Below are 15,360 nucleotides of genomic sequence, written 5' to 3' on the forward strand. Positions count from 1 at the left end.
ACGGGTAGAAAAGATGAGGTACAAAGGTAAGCTAGCCAAGAATATAAAGGAGGATAGTAAAAGCTTCTTTATGTATGTGAAGAGGAAAAAATTAGTTAAGGCCAAAGTTGAACCCTTGAAGACTGAAAAGGGTGAATTTATTATGGGGAACAAGAAAATGGCAGATGGGTTGAACAGGTACTTTGGATCCGTCTTCACTAAGACACAAACAATCTTCTTGATGTAGTAGTGGCCAGAGGATCTGGGGTGATGGAGGAACTGAAGGAAATCCACATTAGGCAGGAAATTGTGTTGGGAAAACTGATGGGACTGAAGGCTGATAAATCCCCAGGGCCTGATGGTCTGCATCCCAGGGTACTTAAGGAAATGGCTCTAGAAATCATGGACGCATTGGTGATCATTTTCCAATGTTCTATAGATTCAGGATCAGTTCCTGTGGATTGGAGGGTAGCTATTGTTATCCCACTTTATAAGAAAGGCGGGAGTGAGAAAACAGGGAATTATAGACCAGTTAGCCTGACATCGGTGGTGGGGAAGATGCTGGAGTCAATCATAAAAGATGAAATAGCAGCACATTTGGATAGCAGTAACAGGATCGGTCCGAATCAGCATGGATTTATGAAGGGGAAATCATGCTTGACTAATCTTTTGTAATTGTTTGAGGATATAACCAGGAAAATGGACAAGGGAGAGCCAGTGAATGTAGTGTACCTGGACTTTCAGAAAACATTCGATCAGGTCCCACATAGGAGATTAGTGGGCAAAATTAGGGCACATGGTATTGGGATAGAGGCTGACATGGATAGAAAATTGGTTGGCAGACAGGAAACAAAGAGTAGGGATTAGGCAGTAGGGAGTAGTCTGGAATTCTCTGCCTCAGAGGGCGGTGGAGGCAGGTTCTCTGGATGTTTTCAAGAGAGAGCTAGATAGGGCTCTTAAAAATAGCAGAGGCAGGGGATATGGGGAGAAGGCAGGAACGGGGTACTGATTGGGGATGATCAGCCATGATCACATTGAATGGCGGTGCTGGCTCGAAGGGCCAAATGGCCTACTCCTGCACCTATTGTCTATTGATTAACGGGTCCCTTTCAGAATGGCAGGCAATGACTAGTGGGGTACCCCAAGGCTCGGTGCTGGGACCGCAGCTATTTATAATATATATTAATGATTAAGATGAAGGGATTACAAGTAACATTAGCAAATTTGCAGATAACACAAAGCTGGGTGGCAGTGTGAACTGTGAGGAGGATGCTATGAGAATGCAGGGTGACTTGGATAGGTTAGGTGAGTGGGCAGATGCTTGGCAGATGTAGTTTAATGTGGATAAATGTGAGGTTATCCACTTTGGTAGCAAAAACAGGAAGGCAGATTATTATCTATGATGTCAAGTTGGGAAAAGGAGAAGTACAACGGGATCTGGGGGTCCTTGTTCATCCGTCAATTAAAGTAAGCATGCAGGTACAGCAGGCAGTAAAGAAAGCAAATGGCATGTTGGCCTTCATAACAAGAGGAGTTGAGTATAGGAACAAAGAGGTTCTTCTGCAGTTATACAGAGCCCTAGTGAGACCGCACCTGGAGTATTGTGTGCAATTTTGGTCTCCAAATTTGAGGAAGGACGTTCTTGCTATTGAGGGAGTGCAGCGTAGGTTCACAAGGTTAATTCCCAGGATGGCGGGACTGTCATATGCTGAGAGAATGGAGCGGCTGGGCTTGTACACTCTGGAATTTAGAAGGATGAGAGGGTTTCTTATTGAAACATATAAGATTATTGAGGGTTTGGACACGCTAGAGGCAGGAAAAATGTTCCCGATGTTGGGGGAGTCCAGAACCAGGGGCCACAATTTAAGAATAAGGGGTAAGCCATTTAGAACGGAGATGGGGAAATACTTTTTCACACAGAGAGTTGTGAGTCTGTGGAATTCTCTGCCTCAGAGGGCGCTGGAGGCCGGTTCTCTGGAAACTTTCAAGAGAGAGCTGGATAGGGCTCTTAAAGATAGTGGGATATGGGGAGAAGGCAGGAACGAGGTACTGATTGTGGATGATCAGCCTTAATCACATTGAATGGCGGTGCTGGCTCGAAGGTCCGAATGACCTACTCCTGCACCTATTGTCTGTTGGCTATAGCTCTATTTGAACACAAGGCCTTTCCTGAAATCTATTGAATATATATTCTACATAATGCTTCAAAACATTTGGATCTAACTGATAGCTTTGGATGCCATGAACAAAGCTCACAGATTTTACTTATTTCTACTGTTCTCAATGTGGTCTAAAATTCTGTAACTTGAATCAAAATAAATATAATTACCATTAACATAAGAAAGATAAATGCACATATGCCTAGGACAATTATCTCTCTATTTCCTTTACCCTCAGTGTGTAGTTTCCTGTAAAACGGTCCGATGAGGTAAGTCTTTATCACAAGACACATCAGAAGAATTACAGCCAACGAAAATAGAATTTGACCAGCAAGAGCGAAAACCCGCAGTATTTCTAACATCATGCTGTTGAGAAAGAAAGACAAAATTATGAAAACATATTCAAAAACAATTCCATACTGTATCTTTCAATCAATTCAATCAAACAACTAAATATTATCAATTTTTAAGGATTATAGTCTGCAGATAGTTGTTTCTTTTAATATTTTGCTCAGAAATTTGTAAGATGATGAGGGGCATAGATAGACTACACAGTCAGAATCCTATTCCCAGGATTGAAATCTCAAATACTATAGGCAAAGCTTTATCGTGAGAAAGGCAAAGTTTAAAGGAGATGTGCGGGATAAGTTTGTTTTACACAGTGGATGGTGAGTGCCTGGAATGTGCTGCCAGTGCATTCCAGGCACTCACCATGCCACTTCACCAGGTGGAGGTAGACACGATAGTGGCATTCAAGAGATTTTTGGATAGGCACATGGAATGAAGGAAATGGAGGGATATGGATAACATGTAGGCAGATAAGAATTTGTCTTGGCATCATGTTGGCACAAGAGGCAGCACTGTGGCTCAGCAGTTAAGCTGCTGCCTTACAGTGCCAGAGACCCCGGTTTGATCCTGACAACAGGTGCTGTCTGTATGGCGTTTGTACGTTTTCCCTGTGACCGCGTGGGTTTTTCCCAGATGCTCCGGTTTCCTCCCACACTCCAAAGACGTACAAATTGGCTTCGGTGAAGATTTTACATTGTCCCTAGTGTGTGCGATGGAGTTAGTGTATGGGGATTGCAGCCAGCGTGGACTCGGTGGGCTGAAGGGCTGAATCTCTAAACTAAACTAAAGTCATTGTGGGCCAAAGGAACCTGTTCCTATGCTGTACTGTTCTGTTCTATTCAATTTCCATATAATGTTTGTGATACTGCTATCACTTTGCAGGATCAAATCACCTTGAACACAACAAATAAAGTCATTGGGACTGGGCCAAGATTATGTAGTCTCATGCGGGATCTTGATTGCATTTCTTTTTTGGCTGAGACGGGTAACAATTTACTGCTGTTTTACCCACACTAGGTAACATTTAGATTTTTATGTATATTTTTCTACATTCTGGTAGTTTCTGGTTTTCCCTGTAGATTAGTTACATATTACCAACTATATCTCAGAGAAAGCCTCCCTCAATCAGCTCAGTTCAGTTCAATTCAATTTTTAAGAGCAATCTATCAATTCAGTTTAGAGCCACGTCCTGGATTTACTGTCCGTACAAAGCAGGGCATTATCTGATTTAAATTAATCCTTATTATTCAGCACTAATTCTCGACATGAATATATATACCCACAGGGAATTATGGAATGATGATATGTCAGCAAATATTATTAGTTCACAAGTTATAGGAGTAGAATTAGGCCATTCGGCCCAGCACTCTGCCTGGCTGATCTATCTTTCCCTCTCAATTCCATTCTCCTGCCTTCTCCCCATAACCTCTGAAACCAGCACTAATCAAGAATCTATCAATCTCCGTCTTAAAAATATGCATTATATCGTGTTGTATCGAATACCTATCGTATCTGCCTCAACCACCAACCCTGGAAAAGCCTTCCAAGCACTCACCATCATCTTTGTAAAAAATGTTATTCACATGTCTTTTTTAAATTTGCCCCTCTCACCTTAAAGCTATGCCCTCTGGTATTTGATTTTTCCATCTTGGGAAAAAGATTGCAACTATCCATCCTATCTACGACAAATCTAATGAATACATTTCACTGGTGATTTTTCACAGTGCGTATATGTAAGGGTTTTATTCATGAAAACTGTTCATTAGCTGATTTCGCCACATGTCAGAAAAGCCCATATTGTTTTGCACACACTTCCTATATTTCTCTCATTTTATTCAATAATCATCCCAATAAAACTAATGGAACATCACATTAGTTTGATTTCAGCATGACAAATTAACCCAGGGAGCCACTGTTGAACATGACATATTTACAAATGGACAACTTTATTGCATGTAAAAATTATCTTTAAGATTTATAATTTCCCACCATCATGGACAGACAAACTGGAAGCTAAATACGCAGTCTTCCCTTGAGTTCATCCGAGCATATTTCCCATATTTGTGGTAACTTGTGCAACGGGATTGGCAGGGGGTGGCATCTCGTGCAGGACAGAGGCACGTGAGAGGCCAGAAGTTGGTATGGAGGGTGGTGTGGGAAAGGTTAGTGGACAGAATAGACAGGTGAAAGGCGAAGAGCAAGGAAAGAGGGTTTGTTTAAACTGCACGTATTTTAATGCAAGGGGCCTGACAGGTAAGGCAGATCAGCTTAGGTCATGGATAGGTACGAGCGACTGGGACATTGTAGCCGTGACTGAAATCTTATTAAGGGACAGGCAGGACTGGCAGCTCAATGTTCTGGGGTACAGGAGCTTCAGGAGAGAGAGGGATGAGGGAAAAAGAGGAGGGGAGGTTGCATTATTGGTTAAGGTGGATGTCACAGCAGTGTTCAGAGGTGACATTACGGATGGTTCGTCTAGTGAGGCTATATGGGTGGAGCTGAGGAGCAAGAAAGGGATGATCACTTTGTTGGGGGTGTACTACAGACCCCCGAATAGTCAACGAGAATTAGAACAAATGTGCCGGAGATTGCAAATAGCTGCTGTTCAAATAAGGTTGTTGTAGTAGGGGATTTTAACTTTCCCAATACAGACTGGGAAAATCATAGTGTGAAGGGTTTAGATGGGGTGCAATTCCTCAAAAGTGTTCAGGAGAGTTTTCTTAAGCAGTATGTGGAGGCTCCCACACGTGAGAGGGCAATGATGGATCTAGTATTGGGAAATTGGGAAGGGCAAATTAATGAAGTGTGTGTGGAGGAGCCTTTTGGGTCCAGTGGTCACAGTTCGATTAGATTTAAGATAGTTATGGATAGGGACGGAGAGGGGCCACGTGTTAAAATGCTCAACTGAGGTAAAGCCAACTTTGAGGGTATGAGAGAAGGTCTCGCTTAAATTGATTGGAGTAGGTTATTTGAGTGGAAAGCAACATCGGCCAAGTGGGATGTTTATTGAAGAAAGCTCAGGATGTGCATGGCCCCGTTAGAGTGTAGGGCAAAGCAGGCAAACATAAGGAAGCTTGGCTGACGAGGGAAATTGAGACATTAGTCAAAAACAAGAAAGATGCATGGGACAGGAATAGGCAGCTGGAATCAAGTGCATCCCTGGACGAGTTTTGGGAACTAAGGGGTAAACTAAAAAAGGAAATCAGAAGGGCAAAAAGGGGCCAGGAGGTAGCTCTGCCGGGTAGCATTAAAGACAATCCCAAAAGATTTTATAAATACATAAGGGGGAAAAGGGGAACTAGAGAGAAAGTGGGACCTCTCAGGAATCAAAGCGGTCACCTCTGTGTGGAGCCACAGGAAATGGGCAAGGTACTAAGGTATTAATGAGTATTTCTCCTCTGTATTTACTGAGGAGAAAGACAGTAGGACGAAGGAAATTGGAGCAGTCACTGGAAGTGTCTTGAGAGCAGTCAGGGTTACCGTCAAAGAAGTACTGAAGGTACTGTCATGTTTGAAGGTAGACAAATCTCCAGGGCCTGATCAGATATATCCGAGGACATTGCGGGAAACTAGAGAGGAAATTGCGGGAGCCCTGGTTGACATTTACGAGTCGTCCTTGAATACAGGAGATGTGCCGGAAGACTGGAGGGTGGCAAATGTTGTACCTCTTTTCAAGAAGGGCTGCAGGGAAAATGCTGGGAACTAGAGGCTGGTGAGCTTAACATCTGTAGTTGGTATGTTACTGGAGAGTATTCTGAGGGGTAGGTTATACAGGTATTTGGATGGACATGGGCTGATTAGGGATAGTCAGCATGGTTTTGTACGTGGGATGTCATGTCTCACAAATATGATTGATTTTTTTGAAGACGTGACCAAAAAGGTTGATGAGGGCAGAGCTGTAGATGTTGTATACATGGACTTCAGTAAGGCATTCGACAAGGTTCTGCATGGTAGGCTGCTCAGGAAGGTTAGATCGCATGGGATCCGAGGAAAGAAAGCTGAATGGATAGCAAATTGGCCCCATGGAAGGAAGCAGAGTGTGATGGTGGAGGGTTGATTCTCGGACTGGAGGCCTGTGACTAGTGGCGTGCCTCAGGGTTCGGCGTTGGCCCCGTTACTGTTTGTCATCTACATCAATGAATGAGAACATACAGGGCAAGATTAGCAAGTTTGCTGATGATACAAAAGTTAATGGTTTTGCAGATAGTAAAGATGGTTGTGAACGATTGCAGCAGGATCTGGATCGATTGGCCAGGTGGGTGGAGGAATGGTTGATGGAATTTAATACAGAAAAGTGTGAGGTGTCGCATTTTGGGACGTCAAACAAAGGCAGGTCCTACACAGTAAATGTTCAGCCTCTGGGTAGTATTGTAGAGCAGAGGGATCTAGGAGTACAGGTGCATGATTCCTTGAAGGTCGAGTCGCAGGTAGATAAGGTGGTCAAAAAGGCTTTTGGCACTTTGACCTTCCTCAGTCAGAGTATTGAGCTGGGAGGTCATGTTGCAGTTGTATAAGACGTTGGTGAGATTTAGAATATTGTGTTCAGTTCTGGGCACCATGTTATAGAAAATATATTGTCAAGCTTGAAAGGGTTCAGAAAAAAATAACAAGGATGTTGCCAGGACTAGAGGGTGTGAGGTATAGGGAAAGGTTGAGTAGGCTGGGTCTCTACTCCATGGTGGTGGATGAGGGGAGATCTTCTAGAGGTATACAAAATCATGAAAGGAATAGATCAGGTAGATGCACAGAGTCTTTTGGCCCGAGTAGGGGAATCGAGGACCAGGTGAGGGGGAAAAGATTTAATAGGAATCCGAGGGTTAACTTTTTCCGCAAAGGGTGGTGGGTGTATGGAATAAGCTGCAGGAGGAGATAGTTGAGGCTGGGACTATCCCATCATTTAAGAAACAGTTAGACAAGTACATGGATAGGAAAGGTTTGGAGAGATATGGACCAAGCACAGCAAGTGGGACTAGTGTAGCTGGGACATTGTTAGCCGGTGTGGGCAAGTTGGGCCGAAGAGCCTGTTTCCACACTGTATCACTCTCTGACTCTAAGCCTTCCTCCAGGACAGAGAGCTGCAGCTTTGTATTCACTAATTTGATTGGGTAGGGGGAGGGGCATTACCACACCCTCACTGTAGGTTGGAGAAGGGAATACAAACACCCTGACTGATAGAAGAGGTAGAAGTGCATTGGGAGTGTGGGTGGAAAACTGAAGGGGATAGCCTCCAAAACAAGCATAAGCTGCAATACATGCCTGGCAGAGCATCACCATAGAAGACATCCAGCAACTGGTGATGCCCATGAATCGCAGTCTTCAAGCAGTCATTGCATGCATGACTACTTTCATTTACATGACATTGCAGTGTCCCAAACATTATGGTGCCCTGAAATGGGGACCATGTATAAACACTGCTGTAATTTCTAATTGGTGAAACTAAAATGTGTAAAAATGGCCTTTATTAAAATCTGACAATGTGCACTTTAACCACATGTGATTTTTTTCTATTACAAATCTCAAAGTGTGGAGTACAAAGGCAAATAAATAAATGACGGGTCTTTGTCCCAAACATTATGGAGGGCACGGTAAGTACCTGACGAGCATTCACCTGTTAGCAGTGCTATTGCCTGCTTGAATTAGCATAGGCATCACAGCAATGAATAAACTCAGCTGAACGTCCTGCATCACCAGCATTCCAAGCAACACGCTGCTATAATCTGCATCCCCTATTCAGCGACAGGAAATTAAGATCAAAAGGAGTGCATGGACAAATGTGACATGAACTGAATGTGTTCAATCAAGTCATGTTATTATCAATATTCCTCTATTTTTTAATTATAGTTCAGTTGGAGAAATCAGCAGTGCGGTGCGAAAATGACAGAAAGTTGGAACACTTTGATTGAGAGACAAGTGCTTTAAAGATTGTACCTCTCTGCAGCCTTCCTGAAAACATGTAAACAAAAAAAAATCCACTCAGATCACTGGTTAAAATAATACTTTGTCCCCGATCACATCATCAGAACCATATCTGCCATGGTGCATTGCTACTGTCCATGCTATCCAATCAATTGAGTGGATTGAACATGAAAACAATCAGTGGGCATATTCCAGGTAATTTCAGCTGCTTGCTCAGTTCCAAAAGGGTGGGCAGAGCTGCAATCTCCTTTCATCAACCAAACATGGAAATGATTTTATCTCCCAGACAGTGTGAGCCCCCACCCTCACACTACTGCAATCTTTATAAGGCCAATGGTACTGTCTTACCATCAGGAAACTTCAAGTTTGCAGATGATACAAAAGTGGGTGGTATTGTAGATAGTGAAGATGGTTGTCAAAAATTGCAGCATGTTCTTGATCGGTTGGGCAGGTGGGCTGAGGAATGGTTGATGGAATTTAATACAGAGAAATATGAGGTTTTGCATTTTGGGAAGATTAACATGGGCAGGACGTACACCGTGACCGCTAGGGCTCTGGGGAGTGCTGTGGAGCAGAGAGACATAGGAGTGCAGGTACATAGTTCATTGAAAGTCGTGCTGCAGGTAGATAGGGTGGTCAAAAAAGCCTTTGGAACTTTGGTCTTCATCAGTCAGAATATTGAGTATAGAAATTGGGAGGTCTTGTTGCAGTTATACGAGACATTAGTGAGGTTTTATTTAGAATATTGTGTTATTGAAAAAATGTTGTCAAACTGGAAAGGGTGCAGAGAAGATTTGCAAGGATGTTGCCTGGTCTCGAGACTGAACAATAGGGAGAGGTTGAGTAGGCTGGGACTTGGATATTCCTTGCACTGCAGGAGGATCTTATAGATCTTATAGAGGTGTACAAAATAATGAGAGGAATAGATCGGGTAGATGCACAGAGTCTCTTGCCCAGAGTAGGGGAAATCGTGAACCAGAGGACCTAAGTTTAAGGTGGGGGGGGAGAGAAGATTTAATAGAAATCTAAGGGGTAACTTTTTCACATAAAGGATGGTGGGTGTATGGAACAAGCTGCTGGAGGAGGTAGTTGAGGCAGGTACTGTCGCAACATTTAAGAAACATTTGGACAGGTAAGTGGATAGGACAGGTTTAGAGGGATATGAGCCAAAAGCAGGCAGGTGGGACTAGTGTAGATGGGACATGTTGATCAGTGTGGGCAAGTTGGGCTGAAGGGTTTGTTTCCACACAGTACGACTCCAAGCACGTCAATGTCACATGGAACACAAGTGCCAGCCACAGCTTTGGACAATATCCTAAGAGCCCTTAAGTAGGAAGAATGCCCAAAATCCAAAGCTGACGGAGGATACTTGGGGCAGCATTCAATGAGAAATTATCTGAATTAAGTTTTCTCTTCATTTGTGACAATTACAGCCATTACTGCATTTGTTCAGTTCTTACCCATCAGACAAATAGGAGGCTAGAACCTATTGTCTGACATTTGTGACCCACAGAATTGGCACAACAAAGGCGTGGGGGGAGAGTGATGTAGCAGTTTGTTAGCTCTCTCTGTAACAACACAAGATTCCTCGTACTACTCTGGTTTCCTCCCACATCCCAAAGCCATGCAAATTGATGCATTAAATGCCCACTGTAACGCCCTTAGTGTGTTGGTGAGTGGTAGAATCTGGGGATTGATGAGAATATGGGGAGAATAAACAATGGAATTAACGTAAGATTAGTGCAAGTGGGTGGTTGACAGTCGACGCAGACTGTGGCATCTCTCTATAACTAGCTACAAGGCACAAAAATTCAGTTCTTAGTATATATTCTGTCTAATCTAAGACATTCTACGTACATTAAGGGAAAAAGAGTACTACACAGAGAATAGGGCACTCCTCCAATATGGTTCAGTGTCTCAAATCTTTAAATTCAAGTTACAAATTACAGTACAATACAACTGCATCCATTAATTGTACTACATTTACCTTCTTTCTCTCCTCTGGCACCGAAAGCAAGGAATTTGGATACCAAAGGGGTACTTGATAGAGACAAACATGTGGAAATGAATATGCTTTGTGTTGGCCTAATATTCAACAGATATCCCCAGAACAATCCAAATGCAATCATTAGGACTGTCATATAACTGGTACCTTGCAAGGAAATCTTCCAGACCTAAAAGAAGAAAAATATAAAATAATGCCTAATAATATTTTAATGAAAATATTGCCAAACCAATCAAGAATTCTTTTAGGAATGAACATGAGATAATAAAGGATTGATCTGATATCCAAGGGCATACAATGGTCATATCCTCCGAATTACGAGGTGACTTGTTCAAATGTTGAAGATACATCATGGTTTAAGCGTTAAGGAATCATCTGCAAGTGGCTAAAATAGAATAAAAATTCAATTTCAAATGCCTGAACATTGCAGTTGATGTCACTGACATTTGAATTTCAGATTTATTATTTTTTTTAGCAGATAAGGTAAGCTTAAAAATGGCAATTTAACATCAGCAGGGTACAGTTTTGTTTCATCCACATCCCCCAAAACAATGCTTGGATCAGATTTCTGCATGAATTATGTCCACATTTGGGACATAATTCAGCAGGGCATTCATGTCAATTCTCATGCAATAAAGCAGTTCATCAGAGATGGCTACTTTCAGATATCAGCAAGTTGTAGCAACTGCTTGAGCTTAGCTAATTCACTGCAAAGAAGATTTCACCAAAGGGTTATGATAATGAAAACATTAATTAATTTTCAAAAAGACTATGGAAAGAGGGAAATCATTCAAGAATATATAGAGGTTACTTCATTCAAATATCTTTGAATGTTAGATAAATAGTCAATACCTTTCTCAGCTTGTCAGGTGAAAACTCAAGACCAACGACAAACAAAGTTAAGAATACTCCAAATTCACCAAGAGTCTCCACTTGCACAATAGACTGTCAAAAAAAGACAAAATTGATAAATGTCACGTGAAGTCACAAATCAATTCCTATACAGTGCCCTCCATAATGTTTGGGACAAAGACCCATCATTTATTCATTTGCCTCTCTACTCCACACTTTGAGATTTGTAATAGAAAAAAATCACATGTGGTTAAAGTGCACATTAACAGATTTTAATAAAGGCGGTGTTTATACATAGTACCCCCCTTTTCAGGGCACCATAATGTTTGCGACACAGCAATGTCACGTAAATGAAAGTAGTCATGTTTAGTATTTTATGCATATCCTTTGCATGCAGTGACTGCTTGAAGTCTGCAATTCATGGACATCACCAGTTGCTGGGTGTCTTCTCTGGTGATGCTCTGCCAGGCCTGTGTTGCAACCATGTTTTGGGAGCTAGTCCCCTTCAGTTTTGTCTTCAGCATATAAAAGGCATGCTCAATTGGGTTCAGATCGGGTGATTGATTTGGCCACTCAAGAATTGACTATTTTTTAGCTTTGAAAAACTCCTTTGTTGCTTTAGCAGTATATTTGGCATCATTGTCTTGCTGTAGAATGAACCGCCGGCCAATGAGTTTTGAGGCATTTGTTTGAACTTGAGCAGATAGGATGTTCAAATATTCCTACTTGAAGTAGCCTGGCCAACTGGGCAGAAATGTGAGAACGTGGATAGGTGGCATTTCGCTTCAGGACCCTTCTTCAGACTGGTTGTGATGTCTTAATCAGTCTGAAGAAGGGTCCCAACCCAAGGTCACCATGTTCTCCAGAGATGCTGCTTTGCCCGCTGAGTTATTCCAGCACTTTGTATCTTTGTGTGCAATATTAAATGGAATAAACAATGTTAAAAGTAGAATATTCCGAGTGCTAGCATCTTTGGATAAATTATCAGACTCAGTTTGAGTATATCTCAGTCCTTTAAGAGGCAAGGGGTGAAACTGTGGTCTGAACCTCACTTTTTGTATCTTCCCTGGCAATAGTAGTGCCGGATAATAGAACAATTGAGGAGCATTGTACTGTTGTTTCAAAAGACAGGAAGGCTTAATCTGAGTACTACTAGCCAGCCAGTTGAAAATTGGACAGATTATTAAATTCAATTCTAAGGGACATGATAAACCTTAATTTAAAATAACAGCTTAAACGATGCAGCATGAATTTGTGGAAGGATAACATTTAACTAATTTAATGAACTTTCAGAGGAGATAATTAAAAAACTTCACAAGGCCAGTGTTTTTAATGTAGTCTGTATGTAAGAGCAAGTCTTTTGAGAGGAATCTGCACAGAAGAGCAGACTAAAAAAAAGGTGAATGGGATCCAAGAAAGTGGCAACTAGATCTAAAATTCCCTCAGTGAAAGGAAGCAAACTATAATGAATGGCAGACATCTTGAGAAGGGCTGGTGTTTTTGCTACCAGTGGGTAATCACCATGCTCCAGACTCAATCCCTCAATTTTGCATATTAATGATTTACACTGAAATGCAAGAGGCACAACAAATCGAATAAATATTCCTACTTGAAGTAGCCTGGCCAACTGGGCAGAAAAGTGGGAAATTGAACTTAGTCTAGAAAGCCATGAGATAATGTATTTGGGAGAGCAAAGCAAAGAAAGTACATAAGGAGAATACGGAGTAATTTGCAGACCAGGGAGAAAAAGGTGGCTGGGGACAATTCAATAAGGTGGTTACAATCGCATATGGGAGGCTTTCCTTTTTTTTTTTTTAAAGCAGAGGTGTAAAATATAAGAGGACAGAGATAATGGTAAAATTGTATTCAACTTTATTTAGACCACAGCACAAATGCTGTGTCCGATTCTGGCTTCGCATTCCAGGAGAGATGCGACAACAATGAAAATGGTGCCGAGGAGATTTATAGGGATATTGCCATGAGTGTAAAATTGTACCTGTGGAAAGATCAGCAAGGTTGGCAAAGTTGAGTGGTCAGAAACCAGGCGTTGAGACAGTCTAGATTTTGGATAGATGACAAAAAAAACTTTTCACTCAGAGGGTGCAGGGGTCTTGAATTCTCTGCCTGAAAGATTGGTAGAGGTAGAAACCCTCATCACATTTAAAAAGAGTGCTTGAAGATCAGATCAATTTGTAATTAGACTGGTGAGTTCTTTCTTGATCAGCATTAACACCATGGACCATGGCATTATAAATCTTCAGTGATTCTACAGTATAATGTGGTGGGATCCTTGAAAATGAGGGTGCAGCTGTAAAAATAGCATTCAACAGCAGGTGTACAGCAACACAGTCACATCCATTACGCTCTCATTACACCTTTCAGCCAGTAAAGAGCAAAATACACATCACAGGCACGAGAAGAACCCACAGATGCAATCCAGTGACCTTGCTAAGTCCTTCTTCCTAAGGGAAGAAACAAGTATGGTCACATAAAGAAGCTATATATCGGAAAGTGTGTTAGGATAAGTAAAATAGTAAGGGCAACCCAGGGAATTGTAGGGCGGTGATCCTCACATCAGTGGTAGGGAAGCGAGTGAGGAAGATTCTTAGAGATAGGATTTGCTCACATTTGGAAGAGAATGGCTGATTAGTGACAGTCAGCATGGCTTTGTCCATGGCAGATCATGCCTTATAAACTTAATTTAAGTTTTTTTGAGGAGTTGACAAAGGTAATTGATGAAGGTTGGGTAGTGACTGCTAGGGACTACAGCAAGGCATTTGTCAAGATTCCTTATAGCAGGCTGATCCAGAAGATTAAAATACATGGGAGCCACAGTGACTTGGTGGTTTTGATTCAGAACTGGTTCACTCACGGAGAACAGAGAGTAGCAGTGGAAGAGTGTCATTTTAGCTGGAGGTCTATGACCAGTGGTGTTCCACAAGATCAATGCTGGGATCTCTATTGTTTGTGATCAACTGGATGAAAATGTAGTTGAGTTGGTTGATAAGTTCACAGACGACACAAAAATTGGTGGAACTGTAGGCAGTGAAGAAAGCTGTCAAATGATGCAGCATGATGTAGATCAGTGGGCGGAGAATTGGGCGATGATGGCCATGCAAGTGGGAGGTATTTTACTTTGGGAGGTCAAACGCAAGTGGAAAGTATACAGTAAATGGCAGCTTTATCTAGAGCATTGATGTACGGAGGAATGAATCTTGGGGTTCAAGTCCGTAAGTTAATTGAAAGTAGCAAAACAAATAGAAAGGGTGGTAAAGAAGTAGGGTTGCCAACTCTCCCGTATTAGCCGGGACATCCCGTATTTTGGGCTAAATTGGTTTGTCCCATATGGGACCGCCCTTGTCCCATATTTGACTGCTACTACTCGGGTCGAAGGGACTGTCGGATCAGAGCGCCGCATTCGGCTCCGCCTCCCACGTCTCCCCCATCGAGATGAAGTGCAGCAGCAGCGCCTCGCCAGTGGCCCCGTCGCTCGGCAGCCCGGCCAGCTGTTCGACCTTCTGACCTTTGCTTACTGCCGACACCACCACCTCTTCTTCTTCACATGGCTGATCATCGGTTCATGAGTTGGATGGGGTGCCGGACTTTGCACGCGATGTCGCGTGCAAAGTCCGGCGCCCGGGCCAAAACTCCTCAGCTAGCCCGCCACGGCCGAGTCGGTCAACGAATTGCCACGGGGAATTTGTCCCGTATATTGACTCTTTGTCCCTTATTTGGGAGTGAGAAAGTTGGCAACCCTATAAAGAAGGCATACAGTATGCTTGCATTCATTGGTCAAAGCATTGAGTATAGGACTCAAAATGTTACTTTGAAGTTTTATAGGACTTTGGTTAGGTGGCATTTAGAATATTGTGTGCAATTCTGGTCAGCTCATTGTAGGAAGGATTTGGAAACTTTGGAGAGGGTTCAGAAGTGGTTTACCCAGATGCTGCCCTTATTGGAGGGTATTACCAAAGGAGGGAATAGACAAACTTGGATCATCGGAGGCTGAGGGGAGAGCTGATAAAAGTTTATAAAATTATGAGTGGCATAGATAGGGTAGGCAGTCAGAATCTTTTGTCAAACTAGAGGGCTTTAAGGGAG

General features: G+C 42.4%; 1 protein-coding gene across 5 annotated transcripts in view; it reads right to left on the reverse strand.

The window, feature by feature from the left end:
• tmco3 (transmembrane and coiled-coil domains 3) overlaps nucleotides 1-15,360 on the reverse strand; it is a 32,226-nt gene that overhangs the window by 5,191 nt on the left and 11,675 nt on the right. For 3 of the 5 annotated variants that reach the window (XR_004414018.1, XM_033032982.1, XM_033032983.1), the window contains exons 6-9: nucleotides 11,260-11,352; nucleotides 10,390-10,576; nucleotides 8,095-8,212; nucleotides 2,309-2,507 (exon numbers count right to left, since the gene is read on the reverse strand). Coding sequence is in view for 3 of the 5 variants with exons in the window: in XM_033032982.1 (XP_032888873.1) it covers nucleotides 2,309-2,507; nucleotides 8,095-8,212; nucleotides 10,390-10,576; nucleotides 11,260-11,352 (597 nt within the window). In the remaining 2 variants the exon portion in view is untranslated. The remainder of the gene's footprint in view (nucleotides 1-2,308; nucleotides 2,508-8,094; nucleotides 8,213-10,389; nucleotides 10,577-11,259; nucleotides 11,353-15,360) is intronic. The other 2 variants (XR_004414019.1, XM_033032984.1) reach the window with 1 other exon arrangement.

This window comes from Amblyraja radiata, chromosome 14, assembly GCF_010909765.2.
Source record: "Amblyraja radiata isolate CabotCenter1 chromosome 14, sAmbRad1.1.pri, whole genome shotgun sequence".
Lineage (NCBI taxonomy): Eukaryota > Metazoa > Chordata > Chondrichthyes > Rajiformes > Rajidae > Amblyraja > Amblyraja radiata.